The sequence below is a fragment of the Nicotiana tabacum genome, chromosome 19, assembly GCF_000715075.1.
Source record: "Nicotiana tabacum cultivar K326 chromosome 19, ASM71507v2, whole genome shotgun sequence".
Taxonomy (NCBI): Eukaryota; Viridiplantae; Streptophyta; class Magnoliopsida; order Solanales; family Solanaceae; genus Nicotiana; species Nicotiana tabacum.
The window spans coordinates 13,906,383-13,928,636 of record NC_134098.1 but is presented as its reverse complement, the minus strand read 5'-3'; the positions used below and the strand labels follow the sequence as shown (position 1 = coordinate 13,928,636).

Here is a 22,254-nt window from a genome sequence, read left to right as displayed (position 1 = left end):
CCAACCTAAAGCTTCCGAATTTAGAATTTTCTTTCCAAATCAACTCCGATCTTCCCGAAATTCAATTCTGACTACGCCTACAAGTCCTAATACATGAAGTGAAGTTATTCAAGGCCTCAAACCATCGAACGACGTGCTAGAGCGCAAAATGAGCGGTCGGATCATTACAGATTAACTATAAATTCCAATCTATTTTGCATTTAAATTAAGAAGGTTATAAGATCAACACCTCTAACAAAATAACATTTTAAATACTCACATTAATAAAATTGAAGGAAATGCGCACGAATACCAAACTTGAACAATAGCAAATAACTGAGTTTTCATTAAATGTGGATTAGGCGTACATAACCTAGTATTTAAGTAAAGAAGGATAGATGAGCGGGTCTATATTTTTCGAACCTTGCACCACTGCCCCTTGGAATATCTCTGTTACTATACCAAAATCATTTCTTAAGCAAAGGAAAATCAATCTTGATGACAATTTGAAACGAAGACGGAAAGAAACTAAAAAAACACCACTTAAGCTAATGAAACTTCTTGCAATGTCAGGCAGAGATTTCCTATTCGTGTGTCTGCCAAACTTCAACTCCTGTAACATTGTCTAATTGGTCATTGGGCACTAAAGAAGTACATGAAAGCCCTGACTCAAAATAAAACCAAAGAGTGAAACCAGAGAAAACAAAAGACAGGAACATGCATAAGAAATCTAATAGAAAATCTAATTGAAGAATTTTGTCAAACACCTTGAGAACAAAATTTATTAACATATTTCACTTTGTTTGCAGGAATCCCCTCACTATTCAGGGGAAAACACAATTACGTAGTATATTACTCCCTCAGTTCCAATTTATGTGAACCTCTTTGACTAGGCATGGAGTTTAAGAAAAAATTAAGACTTTTGAAATTTGTGGTCCTAAACAAGTCAAAAAGGTGTCCAGAGTATTTGTGTGGTTATAAAAGCTTCTCATTAAGGATAGAATTGGAAGTTTAAGCTAAATTATATCCAAATTTAGAAAAGGGTCACTCTTTTTGGAACGGACCAAAAAGGAAATAGGTTCACATAAACTGGAACAGAAGTAGTATCAAGGATTGAAACAAATCAATACAAAAAACACAAGATGAGAAGAAGATTACCCAGTAGAAAATACCAATAGACAGAGGGATTGAGCAAGAGAGGAGAGATATGAAGCGAAAAGGCCTTTGAAGAAGAGGGCTTTGCAGATGAAGTTTTTCACAAGTGTCGAATGTTGTAAGAGAAATCAAACGGTGAGTTGACAGCTATCAAAATTGGGCTACACGTGTTGGGCTGCAAATATAGGCCATGAGAACAGGCAGACATGTTGACCATGAGCTGCCTGGTTATCCCCATCGTATGTAGTAAGAGAAATCAAATGGTGAGTTGGCCGCTATCAAAATTGGGCTACGCGTGTTGGGCTGCAAATATATGCCATGAGATAATTTTGGGTCAGGCAGACATGTTGGTCATGAGCTGTCTGGTTATCCTCATCGGATGTAGTAAGAGAAATCAAACGGTGAGTTGACAGCCATCAAAATTGGGCTACACGTGTTGGGCTGCAAATATAGGCCATGAGATAATTTTGGACCAGACAGACATGCTGACCATGAGCTGTCTGGTTATCCCCATTTATAATATAGGAATAGATTTGATATATCACTCTTTCTCCTTACATTCAAAATAAAGAAAAAGGTCAAAAGGAAGGGGTTATAAGGAGACAAAAGAAAAAGATGAATAGGTAGGCTAAGAGCAAATTTATTCTTTCTCTTTGCTTTTTCCTCTTTCAATTGAGATATGAGATAAGGGGAAGGGTGAAAAGAATTTTGAAAAATATTTTTTCTTTTGGTAGGGAAATATTTTTTGCCATTTATAGAAAAATAAGTTTATGAAGAAAATATTTTTTAAAATATTTAAGCCACCCAAATATGAAAAAATTGAAAAAATATTTTCCTACACCCTAAGGGGTCGTTTGGTAAGGTGCATAAGAATAGTGCGGAATAAGGTGTATTAGTAATGCATGGATTAGTAATGCATGGGTTAGTAATGCAAGCATTAGTTATGCAAATATTATTTTTTATCTACTGTTTGGTGTGGTGTATTAAAATTATAATGCATAATATAATTTTTAAGAAAAATAGATGTTTACAAAAATGCCCTCGATATTCTCAAGTTTTAAGGGATTTTAAGGATAATTTTGTCTTTAACCATACTAATACATGCATTAATAGCCTTGGTATTACTAATGCCATGGTTTTCTATGCATTACTTATACATAAGATAATACCAAGTATGATGTATAACTAATATATACACAGGTTAAAAAAATATACCAAACAAGATATTAGTAATGCATAGAGCTAATGCTTGCATTATTTTTTCTAACACTTCCTACCAAACGTGTTAAAAATATTTCAATCAACATCATTGCACCATCTCTGGAATAAAAAATATCTTTCAACTTTGCAGAAGACCAAAGAAAAAAAAAATCAGAAAAACTTTTTGACGCTAAAGTTTTACAGCATAACCCCTGAAATGTACTTGCTACTCTTTCCTTCGTTCAACACACAACTTCAGCATTAAGTTATGTTTTGAACTTGCCGCGTCTTCCATTAAATGACATAACTACTCTTTTCAACACATTAAGCTTCCGATGTAAACTACTTCAAGACTAAGCAAAAGCCAGTCAATCAAATTCCAAGCTACTAAAGGAAAACGTATCCATCAGTAAACTCCACACTCCCCCCTCCCCCCCCCCCCGCCCCATGGACTAAAAAACTTTGAAATTATTTAAAAGAGTATATTTGAAATATATATTGGAAATTGGATCTATATGGGATAAACTGAGTGTACATAAAACATGTGGTTAGTTTTACAATAGATAATTTAGATAAACTTTTATTTATAATTTCAACTTACTCAGATGATTATTTAACTATTCAAAATTATAAGTTAAAGTCAATTTTCTTTCATTTGTAACGGAAAAATCACTCAACTATTCCTATTGCACATAAATGGTCACTCAATCGGAATTAACAAACTTTCCGGTGGACAAATGTGACGTAGCAGTCCAAATGGATTTTTTAATATTTTTGAACCAAATAAAATAATTAAAACCCAAATAAAACATAGAAAATTTACTCATACACTCAATCTAACCCGCTAAAAATAAAAATCCACTTGCTAAATAATTAATCTAATACTAAAACGCATCTCTCTTCTTCTTATAAAAAGCAGCTCTATTTTTTTCATGATTTCATTATAGTCTTTAATCTGGTACCCATTATTATTTTGTATAAAATAAAAGAAAAACTGCGAAAAGAAAAATACAGGTCATTGAGAAAAGAAGAAGAAAGGTCAATCTAGTCTTTAGTCTAAATACCCATTATTATTTTATAAAACTATAAAAAAGAAGAAATTTGATTTTTGAAAGAAGAAGAGAGATGCATTTATAATAGGTATGCATTTTACCGTTTGGTTTTATTTAGTGGTTGTTTTTTATTTTTAATGGTTTTTGGGTGTGTATATATATGAATAAAATTCTTATGTTTTGGTTTGGGTGTTAATGATTTTATTAGGTTCAAAAAATATAAAAAGTCCATGTAGACTGTTATGTCACATTTTTCATCGAAAAGTTTAATAATTTCGATTGAGTGATCATTTATGTGTAATAGGAATAATTGAATGACTTTTCTGTTACAAAAGAAAGAAAAGTAATTTTAGTCCATAATTTTGGATGATTATCTAAGAAATGAACTCTATTTCGCTTTCTAAAATACTTTGGAGCAGGGCACTTCATCATTTTAATCAATATCGAATGTGTTAAAATCAATATCGAAAATGAGATATGTAACTAATTTCGAAATTGATTACACCAGAAACAAAAATCCAACGTAACACATGATTAATCCCACATTATTCCATGAACAGACGACTAAACTTCCAATGTACACTAGTTGATGAGTCAGGACTATGCAAAAAGTCAGTCTCTCAAATTCCAAGCTACTAACTAAAAGCAAAAAAGTTTCAGTTAGTTCACTACTACACTGCCCCACCATGGAAAATATTGTCGCGCTTACACCTAGTTCCATAATACATGCATCTCTATATAATACACATGAGATTATCATAACACCACCTCAACACAGCAAATTATATATATTCTCATTGTGTCTGTGTGTTTGTGTGTGTGTGAAGAAATTTGTGAAGCTCGATCGATAAGCTGCATTAATGGAGATTGACGGAGAAGGGGAGGCAATTGTGTTCTTTGATTTGGAGACGACATTTCAGGATCGGGTTCTGTTAGAATTCGGAGCCATATTTGTATGCCCAAGGAGGTTGATTGAGCTTGACAGTTATTCGACCCTGATCCGACCCACTGACCCATCATTCTCGGATACTTTCTCGGGTCATCATGGCATCACCAGAGCAGACCTAGCTTCTGCCCCTCTCTTCCCTGAAGTTGCTGACGACATCTACCAAATCCTCAATGGTTAGCACCATCATTTTCTTTTTTCAACTTTTACATTCTACCTAGTAATTATGGATTAGTTATGGGCTTATGGCCATTGAACTTTTACTTATTATATTGGTATAGTTAGTAACCGAACTTCATTTATTATACTAACAGTGACGTGATATGAGTATTTTTTATCTCTTTAAAGTAATTGAACTATGTTTGAATTGATCAGAAAATATGAATGACTCGAAATGTCGAATTTTCGGGGTCGCATTACTCTCCATGGTAAGTAATCTTGAAAATGATGGTCAATTAATGGAATGTTTGTAGTTTTCTCGGGAATATATATATATTAATCACACGAAGTTTTTAACACAAAATTGTTTTAATCACGCAAAGTGTTAAATGTGCGTATATATATATATACACGAAGCCTTTGTGTGATTAAAACCTTTATGTTGTAATTTGTGTTATTTCTATCATCAAGTGAAAGCATGAAAACCATATTTGGCGTATAATATTTAATAAATGTATGCTATAAAAGACCACCTCTTTGTATTTTAGTTGTGTTGAATTCCATTTTGTGTGATGCGTGTGTCCCTATTGACATAGCGCGAATATGGGCTGGACACAATATTAAGGACTTCGATTGTCCTCTTATTAAGGAGGAGTTTGCTGAAATTGGTTGGCGAGCACCAAGATATAGGCAATTGATTGATTCGTATCCATTGTTAACAGAATGGTTTGGAAAGAGAGCTGGTGATATGAAGGTATCCTTAACTTGGTGAATATTGTCTACAAGATTTGCAAATGATTAGTGACATAGGGTGTTTGATTAGCTTAAATATTTTGGAAAACATTTTCCTTATAAACTCATTTTACTCCAAAAATGTTTTCCCTATCAAGAGAAGGGAAAACATTTTCCAGAAAAATATTTTAAATTTTCGAGTACATCTGGTTGTCAATTGGATGTTAGATAGCACCTCCATTAGAAAAACCAGCTTCTTTCAGCTAAATACAGTCACCAAAGTATTTAGTCTTTATTTGTTTTTCTTTCCATATGTTTTTCCCTGGATGATGACTCTGAATCGAAGGCATAAATTTATGCAGTTAAAGAATTAGAAACTCCCCTGAAAAGTCTATAAAGTTTAAAATCCTGACTATAGTTGCAAGACTTTTGCACCCAATTGTGTAGCATAGCGGTCAGTGAATTAAAATGGAATGGAACAGGAAGACCAGGCTCCAAAGCACAGCAGTGACAAACGGAACTTGGTCGACAAAGTTACTCTGTACTTGTGCTAGTGGGAAGTAGCAACTATCTAGTGGATTACACTGCTATAAGTTTAGTTAGTGTTATATATAGCGGATATGTTAAGTTTAAGGACAAGGAAAGAAAAATAACCATGGGCTATACAGATTTATTTTATCTTCTTGATTAACTAGGTTAGCTATACTTGAGAAAGACATTGTATATTAGCTCAATGCAACTTCATGGATGATTTGTCTAGAAACTGTCAAGGCTGGCTCAGATGAATCACCTAGTTGGTGCACAGATCTATCTTCCATAAACAGTAAAAGTCGCATCCTTATGTATCTAAAATGTCGCAGTATTCATATTAGTCTTCCTCTCATCCAGAAATTCTGATACTATTTGAGTGATAATGTTTCTGGCAGTTGTCTACTCTCGCAGCTTATTTTCGGTTTGAAGAGCAACCACACAGGTAAGTATGGATATTAATTTGCATTACGAATAAGTTGATTATTAGATCAGAGCTTTTCTTTTAGCGGAGGGATCAATTAAGTGACTTCTTAATCTTTTGCAGCGAAACAATTAATTCTCCGTTTATTGTGTCTTCCTTAAATTAAGTGATTTCTTACCCCCTATGCGATCTTCTTTTCTGAACTTGCTTGTCTGAGAACTTGCAACTTCTTTGATGTAGCATTTGCACTTTGCTGGCATGACAGTGTGACTAGCTTCTTTTTCTCTTCTCCTGTGAGAGAATGTCCAAAAAAATGTCATTTGCCTTTTTCTCTTCCTCTCTGTTGTGATACCTCCGTTAAAATTCTCTTGACACTTTCAGGTGTTTGCCTGATGTCCGAATGAATCTTGAAGTTCTCAAGCACTGTGGAACTGTTTTATTCTTGGTAAGTATAACTACTGTTTTGCTCTATTTCAGTTCTATGATTGGCTTTTTTTTTCCGCAGACAGCTCTCTCACTCATATGACATTGAAATTTTTACCACTGAATATTCTATCCCTATTTGATATGCTTTTTATTTTAATATCATTTCAGTTTCTTAAGATCCCGAGTTTTTAGTTTTTAAAATAACCTCTTGTTGATTCATATTGATTCACTAATTCTTTGAACAAGTGGGCGGCCTTAAATATCTTTGATAGGGAATTTGTCTAGATTGGATGTCTATTATTTGAAAAGCTCCAATGGGATCTGAATCGTGATCCCCATTATCTAAATGAATTATATACCTCTCTTATCCATCTGGGTAAAAGAGATGACTACATCTAGTTCACCTTCAAATGGTCATCTGTAAATATAAATATATAGTAATTTTTATAATAGTGTTCTTGTCCAAGTTTCTGACTAAGGGGTTGATTGGTTCTGGTGCTCTATACTTCAGATTGTGATAGTGAGAGTTTATGGGCCAAACCTTCTCGTTTTCTATCTTCAGTCTAGTTTGATAGATGTTGATTTTGGTTAAAGATGAAGTCTGAGATGAGATTAAATCGTAGACGCAAAAATATCTTGTGCGTAAATGTATCAAAAGCTTGTTATTTATACGTCAAAGTTCTCGACACACGAATGCAGTAATTAGTAAGGTTGCACTCAGCAAAATGGAAACAAAATAATCAGTCTATACTTGAGCATATCAAATAATCAGTCTGAGAATACATAATATGAAGTCATGTCTGTATGTACGTACATATTGTGGGTAGTGAGGTCAGTGGGTGGTGTCGGTGCGGGAGCAGAGGCGGATCCAGGATTTTAAGAGAATGAGTGCACTATTATGAAGAGGTGAATCTAGAATTTACATTTGACGTGTTTAACTTTAGTCTTTTACCATGAACTCACTACACTTTAATATTACAGGTTCAAAATTATATCTTATCTAATTTTTTAATGATTTTCACGTATATATCTATGCTCTGTGCCGAAAACAAGACAGTATGAAGTGACATTTGAACCCCTAATTTTACTCGTAGAGGCACGCCCAATAATTATTACACTACAGGAGTCTTTGAGTATGAGTGCACACACATATATTTATGTAATTTTGAAGAAGTATAACATTATTATACATGGTTTAGGAAGATGAGTATAGGTTCACGTGATCCCATACACCAAAGCCTAGATACGCCCCTGTGCGGGAGAGGGGAGAACTGAAGCAGGGGTAACTGAATCTATCATCCTATGGAATACTTTTACCCTGCACCCTCCACATAAGATTAAGGACTGGGATATTTCCCTGCCTGATTCACTCCATGACAAATTATGCATGGCCCATATAACTACAACACATTATCTGATCTTATATATGGAAGTGAATGATCATTTATTTTGTATGTGTAAACTGTCAACAAATAGTATTTCCACAGGGTGTAGTCTTGTGCTGTGTGGCATATCTTAATTGTAATATATTGGAGCTGACTTCCTTTGGATTTTTATACTGTTAACTAGAAGATTTATACGATCAAAAGTGTTGTCGTGTATTTACTTAACTGCTTAAGTTGAGAATCATTAAGACGGAAGTAACCTATTTTAGATGAAGTTCCTTTCATAGGAAAAAAAGTCATAATTTGAAAAAATGAATCTGGACACCTGAATTGTTGGTTGAATCAGTCATATATAACGGTCTTCTGATGCTAGTGTCCTTACTAGTTACTACATGAACATTACTTTAGTCTGCGGAGCTATATATTTTGGTTTATGTGCAGGAGTCTATTTTTCCTGAAGTACTTCAAAGTTCATGGATTTCTCCTAATGAAGTTTCTATACCTTCTACTTTTGCAATCCCTGCCTCCTTTTATGATGGAAACCCAAGAATACGTATTATGCACAATGACATTGATTTGAAGCTGCATTGTAGTCGCCTCAAGGTGCAGTTAGAAATTAGAAAGTTTGATGATGCTAATCGTCGACTCACTTTTGTGGTGGCTGCTTCTCGGCGTTTATGTGAAGTTCTGGATGAGTGTGATATTCTTGTTGAGCAGAGATACAAGGATTGCGGTGGTGACTCAGAATGGCTTCCTGTGGTTAACAGAGATTATCAGAGCGTTCGATTGCGGTAAGTTACTGAACATTTCTTCATCAGGAAAGATAACTTCAATTCAGATCTCCACTAAGAGACGATTACATGCTGCTGATTTGGTAGTTACTAACAAATGTAGTTCTTTGACATGTGAAGTTCATCTCTAAAGTTTCCTTTATATGATATGATTTCACTGTTCAGTTCCTTTCATCTACATTATCAATACCATGCCCAAAGGGTCTCTCGACTGCATAATTTTTTCCACAGCCCCATCTTTCTGTTCTTTGAGCTCATATCTGGAACATTATAGGCTTTTACCATGTTTTTATGTTTCATTTGATCATACTTCACTTTCTGATTGCTTATTTTGCAGATTGAAAGCTAGAGTGGATGGTAACACTGTTCACTGGAGGACGCAGATAGAGAGATATCAGAATGAATCTTCCACCTTCCAAAGAGTTGAGTCTAGTAATTTTGACTCCGCGGAACTAGCGAACTTGTTCATTCCTGGGACCTCTGCGGATGCATTTTTCTCTTTGGAAACCTTTGATTATAGGGAGAAAGCAGGTATCGGCTTAGTGGCTGATAAGTTGATTATACATCACCAGTGATTTGGTCACTCTACTTCGTTTGCTGAGAAGAGTTCAAAGATCATTGTCGAAGTAGTAGTATGTTGACCATGTTGCTGTAGCTCTTTGTCAATGTATCAGCCTTCGGTTCTATTTTACTTTTGCCTTTACTTTGTTCATCTTAAAATGGTGTTTTGTGCTTTTAAGGTTTTTTGGTTTGTAAGCACTTTATTATTTTATAGTCCACCTAGACACGAGAGAGGGTGAACGGTGTCTTGCTCAATTTTCGCGAAACCAAAGGACTATGAACTCTAGTATTTTAGCCCCTACAATCAACCCAATTGTAGCTGCCTCTTATAGCTCTCATAGACTATAAGCTCTAGCCTAGTACTTCAAAACAAATTCTAATAATTGTTTACCTACAAATACACTTCTCAAAAACAGAATAAGTTACAATTAAAGAATAATGAATCAAGACCTAAACAACTAGAAACTTCTTCTTCAATCAGATTCTTCAGTTGTGCAGCTTGAATCTTTGAAAGTACATTCTTACCGTGATTGCTATTTGTCGTGAGTAAATTTGTAGTAAATCTATGAAATAGCTATCACAACCCAAATCCCAGCCAATCAGAGTCATGATGGGGCCTAATATTGCTCTCTAGGCAAGCCAACACAATAAAGAATACGAAAAGAAATAAACATCTTACAACTGATCAATAACATACCGTAAACAGAGCTCGGTGATAATATAATAAAGTTCTAAAACCAACAACTAGCACCCCAAGATTTGGTGTCACAAGTACATGAGCTTCTAAATCTAACTAAATACAAGGTTCTGAAAGAAATGCAACATTGTCCGAATAAAGTGGAAACTACACAGTAGAGGTAAGACAATGTTTCAAGGTCTGCGGACTAGATACAGCTCTACTTCGAATCACCAACGCAGTATCTGCTAAGCACCTCTTAGGGCTCTGCTAGTATCGATGTCAAAATCTATACAAGAAGTGCAGAAATGTAATATGACTAAAATCGACCCAATATACTCTGTAAGTGTTGAGCCTAACCTCGACGAGGTAGTGATGAAGCTAAGACAAGACGCCTACAATAAATTTGTACAGCTATATATATAGCTAAGAAAGATTTAACATCCGAAAAGAGGAAAAAATAGAATCTTTGTTTAAATAAATATGTTGAGAAAGGGCAGATGTATAGAACCTTTCAACGAGATAGTTCTTTTTTAACTCTCTCAAAATGGAATCTATTCCAAACATATATGCCATGGTTTCTTACTTCGACGGAATACAAATATATATATATATATATATATATATATATATATATATATATATATATATATATATATATATATAAAGGAATAACAAGTAAATAGTCAAATGAAACAACGGGATAATGGCACGTATAGGGGACAATGGATGGAAGAGTAAATAAGAATCATGAATTAAACCTATTTCCAAAATGGGCAACGAAACCACTAAGTCGAAATTCACATTACCAAATATCAAGTAAAACAACGAATTCAATAAATTCACACGGCATCACCCTTCGTACTTTTACTCTCATCCTCACCATATCAGATATATACATGTGCACAACATCACCCTTCGTGCTTTTACTCTCATCCTTACATGATCATAATAAAAATGCATATGCACGACATTACCCTTCAAGCTTTAATCTCTCATGATAAATAAACATGTGCACGACATTACCCTTCGTTATTTTATCCTCACATTCACTTAATCAATGATATCAATATACAAATGAGGTACAACAACACCCTTCGTGCTCTTCACTCCTCACAAAGCAATAACAATAACACAAAAATCAAGCAAGGTGGGAAGAAAATTTCAACTTCAACAATAGTGTTAGAATACAGCTCATCATATGAGAATCTTTCAACGATTGGTACCAAAAACTGATCAACTTTCGCGAACTCAACTTCCTATATCACAACAATTTCAACATAAGCAATAAATACGAAAGTGAATAGTCAAAGAATAAACGATCTATCTAAGGCTTGGAAGGTATAGTAAATGAAGCAACATGGTACAAATTAGGCAAATTCCGCCCGGATGCTTATCCCATGGCCAACACTTATACACTCGTCCCCTCGCTTATACGCCACCCCCAACACGTTGTTCACATAGCAAAAAGACTTGATTCTACCTTTATTCCCTCAATTAATGGGTAACCACGACACTTACCTCCTTCTGCAATAAAATTAACAATCAACCATGGTTTTTCCTTTCGAACAAGCCTCCAAACCAACCGAATCTACCCAATTATCATTCAAACAATTCAAAATAAGCTTTAAAAGCTACCCACGAATGAAAAAGGTTCAATTTTTATCATATTTTAAAAAGTCAACAAAAGTTAACCCCAGACCCGCTTGGCCGAAATCCGAGAATCGGACCAAATTTCAATTATTCATTCACCCCCGAGCCCGGTTATGTGATTTATTTTGAAATCTGACCTCAATTCGAGGTCTAAATCTCAATTTTATAAAATTCCTAAATTCTACCCAAAACCCTTAATTTCTACGTTGAAATTCATGGATTTGATGTTAAAATTCATGGAAAAGTAATTGAAATTGATTGAAAACTAGCTAAAGTTACTTACCAATTAATTTGGGAAGAAAATCCTCTTCACAAATCGCCTCTAAAGAGTTCAGAGTTGAAAAATGGTGTGAAATAAGCTAAGTCCCAAAATTTTTCACTTTTACCCAGCTGCAGATGTCGCAATTGCGAACTCTTGTTCGCAATTGCGACCATCGCAAAAGCGAACCATTGATCGCAAATGTGATCAGTGTCCAGCCATACAATATTCGCAAATGCGATAACTTCGCATTTGTGAAGGACACCCCACTCGCAAATGCGAAGCTGCCCTACCTAACAAAGTGTAGCAAATGCGACATAAAGGCGGCAAAAAGTGATCACAAAATAGTTTGCAAAAGCGAAAATTTCTTCGCATATGAGAAGACCCAACCCCCAGTCTATGTTTGCATTTTCGAGCCTGACACCACAAATGCGAGGCTCGCAATTGTGAAAGTCTTCACAATTGCGAGACCTGCAAGTTCACACCAGCAACTGCTATGCTTCAGTATTTCCAACATCAACCAAAACTGATCTGAAACTCGCCCGAGCCTCTCGGGATCCAATCCAAACAAGCACACAGGTGTAATAATATCATACAACCTCTCTTGCTACCACGAATCATTAAAATAACATCAAATATCAAGAACCGATCATCAAAACTCAAGATTTCAACTTTGAAACTCAATTTTTGCATCCTTTCACACATTGCGTCGAAACACCCTCGGGTCACCCGGGACCCAAACCAAATATGCGTACAAGTCCAAAAATATCATACGAACCTACCGTAATCGTCAAAATACTGAACCAGGGTCGTCTACCAAAAACGTTGACTGTGGTCAACTCAAACCTCATTTTTAGTCAAAAATCACATTTTCTTTGAAATTTCACACATAACCTATCCGAAAATTGACACGAACTATGCACATAAATTATTAATCACCAAATCTACATCTAGTCTCTAAATACAGAAATAAAGGTTAGTACTTAAAACGACCTATCGAGTCATCACATTCTCCACTTCTAAAAGAAACGTTTGTCTTCTAATGGACATAAAAGTGTACCTTGACTGGTAAAAAGGTGTGGGTATCTACTCTGCATATCGGATTCAAACTCCCACATAGCCTCCTAAATCGGCTGACCTCTCCAAGGCACTTTCACAGAAGGAAAACTCTTAAATCTCAACTTACGAACCTGCTGGTCTAGAATAGGTACCAGCTCTTCCTCATAGGTCAAATTCTCATCAAGCATCACTGTGATGAACTCTAAAACATGTGACTTATCCTTATGCTACTTCCGAAGCATGGGGACGTAAAATACCGGATGTACCCCTGCTAGGCTAGGAGGCAATGCAAGCCTATAAGCAACCTCTCCAACTCTCTCAAAGATCTTAAATAGACCAATAAACCTCGGGCGCAACTTTTCCTTCTTCCCAAACCACATCAAGCCCTTCATAGGTGACACTCGGAGAAGAACCTTTTCACCCTCCATGTAAGCCACATCACGAACCTTCCGGTCCACATAACTCTTTTGCTTGGACTGAGTTGTACAAAAGTCGCTCCTGAATCACCTTAACCTTCTCCAAAACATCAAAAACCAAATCAGTGCCCAACAATCTAGCCTCACTGGGCTCAACTAACTAACTGGTGAACGACATCGCCTCCTATATAAGGCCTCGTACAGAGCTATCTGGATACTCCACTAATAACTGTTGTTGTAGGCGAACTCCGCTAGAGGTAAAAAAATGGTCCCACTGACCCCCAAAATCTATAGAGCATGCCCGCAACATATCTTCCAATATCTAAATAGTGTGACCGGATTGTCCATCCGTCTGAGGATGAAATGCGGTACTCAACTCGACTCGCGTGCCCAACTCACACTGCACGACTCTCCAAAAATGCGATGTGAACTATGTGTCCTGATCAGAAATGATGAAAATGGGCACACCATGCCGGCGGATAATTTCCCATATGTAAATCTGAGCCAACAACTCTGAAGAATAGGAAGTCGCCACAGGAATAAAGTGTGCGGACTTAGTCAACCAATCCACAATAACCCAAACAGTGTCATATTTCCTCAAGGTTTGTGGTAAGACTACCACAAAGTACATAGTAATACGATCCTAGTTTCACTCCAGTATTACCAATTTCTGATTCAACCCACCCGATTTCTGATGCTCATACTTTACCTGTTGATAATACAAACACCGAAAGACATGACTGAAAATATCTTTCTTTATCCTCCGCCACCAATAGTGATGTTTCAAGTCACAGTACATCTTCGTGATACCTAGGTGAATGGAATAGCGCGAAATGTGAGCCTCCTCAAGTATCAACACCCTCAACCCATCGGCATTCAAAACACAAATCCGGCCTTGAAGCCGCATAACACCATCACCTCCAATCACAACCTCCTTAGCACCACCCCGTTACACCGTGTCTTTCAACACTAACAAGTGAGGATCATCAAACTGGCAAGCCTTGATATGCTCCAACAATGATGACGGTGCCACAACATAAGCAAGAACCCGGCTATGCTCCGAAACATCCAACCTCACGAACCGATTAGCCAAAGCCTGAACATCCATGTCTAATGGCCTCTCCACTGTCGGTAAAAATGCCAAACTACTCATGCTCTCTGCCTTCCTGCTCAAGGCATTGGCATATAACTGACGATCCTTCAATGTCCAAAGTGCAATCTGTAGGTGCTGCTCATGCTCCTCTCGACTGCGAGAGTGAACCAAAATATCATCAATGAAGACGATCACGAAGGAATCCAGGTAAGGCTTGAATACTCGGTTCATCAAATCCATAAAGGTTGCTAGGGTATTGGTCAAGCCAAATGACATCACCAAGAACTTGTAGTGACCATACCACGTCCGAAAAGCTGTCTTAGGGATATCCGATGCCCTAATCACCATCTGATGGTAGCCAGATCTCAAATCATTCTTGGAAAACACCTTGGCACCCTGAAACAGGTCAAATAAGTCATCAATCCTCAGTAACAAATACTTATTCTTGATACTGAACTTGTTCACCTGTTGATAGTCTCTACGCATCCTCATCGATCCATCCTTTTTCTTTACAAACAACCCAGAGCACCCCCAAGGTGAGATACTAGGTTTAATAAATCCCTTGTCAAATCCTACAACTTTTCCTTCAATTATTTCAACTCAACGAGAGCCATACGGTATGGTGGAATTAAGATAGGCTAATTGCCCGGAACCAAGTCGAAGCAAAAGTAGATATCCATATGGGGTGGCATACCCGACAAATATGTAGGAAACACCTATGGAAACTCACTCACCACGGGAACCGAATCCATGGAAGGAACCTCTACACTAGAATCACGGATATAAGCCAAATACGCCAAACGCCCCTTCTCGACCATACGCCGAGACTTCATATATGAAACCACCCTGCTAGTGGAGTGACCAAGAGTCCCTCCCCACTCCAATCGAGGCAACCTTGGCATGGTTAATGTCACAGTATTGTCATGACAATCTAAGATAGCGTGATACGGTGAAAAACAAGAACAATAGACCCGGTCCACCATAATAAAATCCCCAACGGGCATAGACATATAAATAGGAGTACTCAAAGAATCACGTGACATATCCAATTTTGAAATAAAATAGGATGACATATACGAATAAGTAAAACTTGGAGCAAATAAAGCTGATGCATCTATATGACATACCGAAATAATACTTGTTATGACCGCATCGGACAACTCTGCCTTAGGTCTAGATGGAAATGCAAAGCAACTGTTCTGAGCCCCACCAATCTGACCTCCACCTCTCGAACGACCTCTCATGCGATGGCCTACACCTTTAGCTGTTTGACCCCTACCCCTAGCTATCTGGGTAGGTGGCGGAGCAACTGATGCCGGAATCATGGCATGAGTACCCTACTATGGTATGTTGCTCTGTGACCCAGGGTAAAACCTTGCGACGTGCCTCAGGTACCCACAAATATAGCAAGCCCTCGACTGATACTACTGACCCTATAACTGACCCTTACGGTCCAAATAACTAGTGTGATAACTTTGAATCGGTGGTGCACTGATTGGAGCTAAAGGTGCACTGAATACTAGCTGCTCAGGATGAGACCCATAACAACCACGACTGCCTGAAGCCCCATATGATACCTGAAGCGCTGACTGAACCGGCATGATATAATGGCCTCTATCAAATGAACCTCTGCCTCCAGATGAGGCACAACTAAAACCACCGAAATGACGAGGCCTATTCTTAAATGGTGCCTCTCTACCCTGTGCACGAATCCTTTAGATCTGCCTAGCGATTTCTATAACTCGTGTGAAAGAAATATCATCCTCAGTCTCTCTAGACATATGTAGCCTGATGCCATAAGTAAGGCTATCTATAAATCTTCGCACCCACTCCCTCTCAGTAAGTATCAATATAGTTGCATGGCATGATAAGTCCACAAATCTGGTCTCATACTGAGTAACGGTCATGCTACCCTGCTGGAGGTGCTCAAACTGACTGCGGAAGTCCTTTTTCTGAGTCAAGGGGATGAACTTCTCCAAGAATAACTATAAGAACTGAGCCCAAGTGAGAGAAGGTGAACCTACTGGTCTGTCCCGAACATACTCCTGCCACCACCTCTTGGCAGAGCCATACATCTGAAACATTATAAAGTCAATGCCGTTGGACTCCACTATACTCATGTTGTGCAGTATCTCATGGCAATGGTCTATGTAATCCTGGGGGTCCTCAGAAGATGTACCGCCAAAGCGAAGGTGAAACAACTTGGTAAACTTGTCCAACCTCGTCACCCCCTCAGCTGACATTGTGGGTCCCTCCCCGGACTATGTAGTAATAACAGGCTGAACTGCTCTAACTGGTGGAACTGCCGGAGTCTGATACCGGTGAACCATCTGCTCTGGAGTGTGAGTAGCGGGAGTCTGGGCACCTCCCCTAGCCTCAGAGACGGTTGGTGCCATAGGGAATACACCTGACTAAGCCACACTCTCTATATGTCCGACCAAGCGGACTAGAGCGTTCTGAAGCAATGAACCCCTCTGGGACCTGAGATGGAACTACTAGCTCTGGCGGAACAAGGATCTCATCATCCTGCTGCTTTGCCTCTACCTCTGGCTCTACCTCGGCCCCGGCCTCTTGCGGCCCTGAGTGGCTGCAACCTGGTGCTCCGGCTCCTGATCAGCTGTGGATGTTGTATGTTTCCTCACCATTTGTGAGAGAATATAGATTAGAATGATTCAAACTCAAAGATAGAATAAAATCACACTATAGAGATAGAAAGAAAGTGAAATTTCTTAAAGCCTTATATCCTCTAGAAGATAAGTACAAATGTCTTTGTACCATTCCTCAAGACTCTACTAAGCTTGCTCATTACTCGTGAGACCTAGGTAACCTAGGGCTCTGATACAAACTTGTCACGACCCAAAAATACAACCAATCAGGATTGTGATGGCGCCTAACACTGCTTGCTAGGCAAGCCAACACAACAGATAATACGAAAAGAAAAGCTATAAATATCTGACCACTGATCAATAACATATCATAAAAACAGCTCGGTGATAACTTAATAAAGTTCTAAAACCAACAACTAACATAAACCATCCCAAGATTTGGTGTCATAAGTACATGAGATTCTAGATCCAACTAAATACAAGGTTTTGAAAGAAATGTAATATTGTCCGAATATAGTGGAAACAACATAATAGAGGTAAGATAATGTCTTAAGGCCTGCGGACGGGATACAACTCTACCTCGAATCACCAGCGTAGTATCTGCTAAGCACCTCTCGAGGATCCGCTGGTACCGATGATCTGTACAAGAAGTATAAAAGTGTAGTATGAGTACAACCGACCTAATGTACTTCGTAAGTATTGAGCCTAACCTCGACGAGGTAGTGATGAGGCTAAGACAAGACACCTAAAATAAACTTGTACAATTTATATATATATATATATATATATAACGAATATAGTAAAGAGTTAAATGAAACAATGAGATAGGGGAAAGTATAGGGGACAATAGACGGAACAGTAAATAAGAATCATGAAGTAAGCCTCTTTCCAAAATGGGAAACAAAACCACCAAGTCGAAATCCACACTACCAAATATCAAGTAAAAAATGAATTCAACAAACTCGCATGGCATCAACCTTCGTGCTTTTACTCTCATCCTCACCAAATCAGATAAATGCAAGTGCACGACATCACCCTTCGTACTTTTACTCTCATCCTCACATGATCATAATAAAAATGTATATGCACGATATCACCCTTTGTGTTTTAACCTCTCATGATATATAAGCATGTGCACGACATCACCCTTCGTGCTTTTATCCTCACATTCACTCAATCAGTGATATCGGTAAGCAAATGAGGCACAATAACACCCTTCGCGCTCTTCACTCTTACTCACCAAGCAGCAACAACAACATAAATATCAAGCAAGGTGGGAAGAAAATTTCAACTTCAACAATAGTGTTAGAATACAACTCGTCATATGAGAAACTTTCAACGATTGGTACCAACAACTGATCAACAACTTCCGGGAACTCAACATCCAATATCACAATAATTTCAACATAAGCAATAAACACTAAAGCGAAATCATAGAATAAATGATCTATCTAAGTCTTGGAAGGCATAGTAAATGAAACAACATGGTACAAATAAGGCAAATTCCACCTAGATGCTTATCCCATGGCTAATGTATATACACTCGTCACCTCGCATATACTTCGCCCCAACACATAGTTGACATAGCAAATAGACTCGATTCTACCCTAATTCCCTCAATTCAAGGTTAACCATGGCGTTTACCTCATTCTGCAATAAAATCAACAATCAACAATGGCTTTTCCTTTCGAACAAGCCTCCAAACTAACCGAATCCACCCAATAATCGGTTAAATAATTCAAAATAAATTTTAAAAAATACCCACCAATGAAAAAGATTCAATTTTGATTATATTTCAAAAAGTCAATAAACGTTAACCCCGGGCCCGCATTTGCGAGCCTGACATCACAAATGCAAGGCTCGGAATTGCGATCAGGTCATCACAATTGCGAGACCTGCAAGTTCACACCAGCAACTGCTATGCCTCAGTAGTTCTAACATCAACCAAAATTGATCCCCAACTTACTTGATCCCCTCGGGCTCCAATCCGAATATGCACACAAGTGTAATAACATCATACAAACTTGCTCGCTATCACAAACCATCAAAATAATATCAAATATCAAGAATCGATCATCAAAACTTAAAATTTTAACTTTGAAACTCATTTTTTGTCAAATTTCACATAATGCACTGAAACACCCTCGGTTCACCCGGGACCCCAACAAAATATGAGTACAAGTCCAAAAATATCATACGAACCTACCAAAATCATCAAAATACCGAACCGTGGTCATTTACCAAAAACCGTTAATCGTGGTCAACGCAAACCTTAGTTTAAGTTAAAAATCATATTGTTTTTTGAAATTTCATACATAACCTATCTAGAAATCGATGCGGACTACGCACGCAAGTAATAAATTACCAAATTAAGCTACGAGAGGTCTCATAACACAAAAATAAAGGCTAGTGCTCAAAACGACCTATTGTCACAATAGCATAAGAGTCAATATCAGCAACGTGATACTTTATATAAGAGCGAGATTGGCCAATACCTTCTTCATTGTTTGCTCCAAAACCTAGAATATTTCGGTTAAGGAAAATAATCCTTTTAGGATTTAGTTTCTTTAAATATCGGCAATTTTTATACTCATTTACTTTTATATAAGTATAACAATTAATTAATCTTTATTGACCACGAACTCCTACCGTCGATACAATGCCTGCAGCTCACGGAATAAATTCTTCAAGAAATTTAACTTACATCAAGAATCGGTTCGTAGCTCTTGATCATCGTACTCGAACAACCTGGTTCATTTGATCTCTGCTTGTTGCATCCCTGTTTATTAGTACAATAAATATCTTCAAGAGACCTAATTCTTTGAAAACTTTTTCTAATCATCAAAATATTTAAGTTCAGTTCAATAAATTGGCCCTTTTTGATGATGACAAACCTATGTGCAAATTTAACATAAGAACCAGATTAAATACCACCACTTTTTTGCAATCCATTTATTGCAACCCTGAAGATAAAAAAAAAGTTTAACTAGATTAATCATCAACACTTTCCTGCAAACATCTTTTGAACACAGGCACAACAGTCAACAATATAATTATAATGTAGGGATCATGTTCGTTGATCAATATATGTTCACATCCTTAACTTTTCTCATTTGGCATTATTAGAAAACAAAGTATCAACTTAGAAAAAGTGAAAAATTAAATAAATACTACATTAACATGCACAAAAATCAAGAGCTCAAAGCAAAAATATGAAAATTTTATATATACACCATATTACACCTCTTAGGCCCAAACTAACAAAAGTTACAAGAATCTGCTTCAATGACACATAAGACACAACAAATAATAAATATGAAAAATTTACCTATGCACCATATTAAACCTCTTAAGACCAAACCAACAAAGGTTACAAGAACATGTTTCAACGTGACACAAAAATAGTAAATTAGTAGAGTATATTCAACAACTGAGTGATCAGACTATTGCTAGTAGCACATGGTTTCATGGGAAGACAGTCACACTCCTACAATGTCTTTTTTGTCAAATATGTCCTTCCTAGTTTCTTTCGTGTCAGCCCTCAAAGGAACTCGATAATGCTCAAACAACACAGAGAGCAAATATCCATTAGGTAGTGCATGTGCCCCCTTTGATGGATCGACCACCTTGGCAAAATGCTTGATCATCATAGAAGGTATGTTCAGTAGACATGTTTATGTATGTGCCCTCATGCCTCTTCTCAGATCTGGGCAACACATAAATGTTCACAAACTCAAAGAACAGTTTGTGAACTGCCTTCATATCAGCCTTATACATCTTCTTGGCTTTCTTAATTTCTCTCCCTTGTGAGTACTTGACAATCAAGTACTTATCATCTTCCTTTTCGCGAACCATTGGACACTCTCTTTTCACATAGATGTCAAACCCATTAACATGAACATATAGAATCTCACCCAAGCTTTCAGCATTGAACACCAGGTCCACTCCTTCCACTATAGTGCTCACTGTATTCTCCTCCAATAGTGAGAAGTTAATGTACAACTATAAGACTTATTCTTCATGTAGTACTTAGAGTGGACGAAAGAACAAGTGTGTCCACTTCTAAAACTCTAACTTCTCCTGAGGTTCCTTCATACCTAGTTCTTCAGTAATCTTAGGGTCTATTACCATGCCTTTTAGTAGGAATTGTGAGTGGAACTACATGTCCTTCCCAATGAATGCTAGTTTAACTTTGATTTTCTTTCTCTTATTCGAGTTGGTTCCTGCCTCATCAGGGTTAGTCTTTTTTTTTTCTTGGTTCCCTTTTCTTTTTCTAACAGTCCTATGAACTTCTTCTTTCATTACAAAGGAACCTACGTTTCCTCCTCCTCCTATTCATCATCATCAACGGGAATTGGCTTCTCATTATGTTTATCAGAGAACCTGAAATTACTTCTTTCCTACCATCTCCTCTTATTTTCTAAAGCAACCTCTTCAAGTACTGCTTTCCTCCTATTCCTAGTGTTAGGAGTACTTCCATCAGGGACAATTGCTCTGCCAATATTCTTAAGCAAAGTTCTCACCTATTCTTGTAAATATGCTTGAATTTCTTGGAGAATTTTGCACCAGCAGCCTTTGCCTTGTTTGTCAGTTCATCCACCCTCTTAGAAAGAGGTAGATCATCTTCATCCTCTTTGGTTAATTATTCTCCGTTCTCCTCCTATCCATATTTGCTCTCACCAGATTTAGACCAACTCATGCTCATCGAATATGGTTTTCTGCAGCTTCCTCTTATTCCTCAGTTTCAACATCTTTTTAACTAGCACACATATCAGTATTCTACTCTACATATATGACGACCCAGTCGGTCATCTTGTGTATTATAGCCCCGTTCTTCTGTTTATTTCTTATTTTATATTCACTTGTGGTTACGTGACTTTCCGGGGTGGTTAGTTTGGTTCTGGGGATGATTTAGAGTGAATTGGGATACTTAGTCCCAAGGTTGGAAGCTTAACTTGAAAGAGTTGACCGTATATTGACTTATGTATAAATGACCCCAGAATGGAGTTTTGATAGTTCTAATAGATTTGTATGGTAATTTTGGAGTTAGGCGTATGTCCGGATATTGATTGGGAGGTCCATAGGTCATTTTGGCTTGAATTGGCTAAAGTTGGAAAGTTAAAGTTTTGGAAGGTTGAGAGGTTTGATCGAGAG

At 37.3% G+C, this 22,254-nt stretch overlaps 1 protein-coding gene across 2 annotated transcripts; it reads left to right on the top strand.

The window, feature by feature from the left end:
- The first annotated feature begins 4,098 nt into the window (after positions 1-4,098).
- LOC107767641 (protein NEN4) lies at positions 4,099-9,462 on the top strand. 2 transcript variants are annotated; one of them, XM_016586708.2, is made up of 6 exons: positions 4,099-4,508; positions 5,088-5,245; positions 6,150-6,196; positions 6,557-6,620; positions 8,428-8,777; positions 9,115-9,462. In XM_016586708.2, exons 1-6 carry the CDS (start codon positions 4,247-4,249, stop codon positions 9,350-9,352), a joined length of 1,119 nt encoding a protein of 372 aa, XP_016442194.1. In that variant the 5' UTR covers positions 4,099-4,246; the 3' UTR covers positions 9,353-9,462. The 2 variants fall into 2 exon arrangements, with proteins under 2 accessions (XP_016442194.1, XP_016442195.1); XM_016586709.2 differs by lacking the exon at positions 5,088-5,245 and adding an exon at positions 4,708-4,760 and having other exon boundaries at positions 4,103-4,508.
- The last annotated feature ends 12,792 nt before the right edge of the window (positions 9,463-22,254 follow it).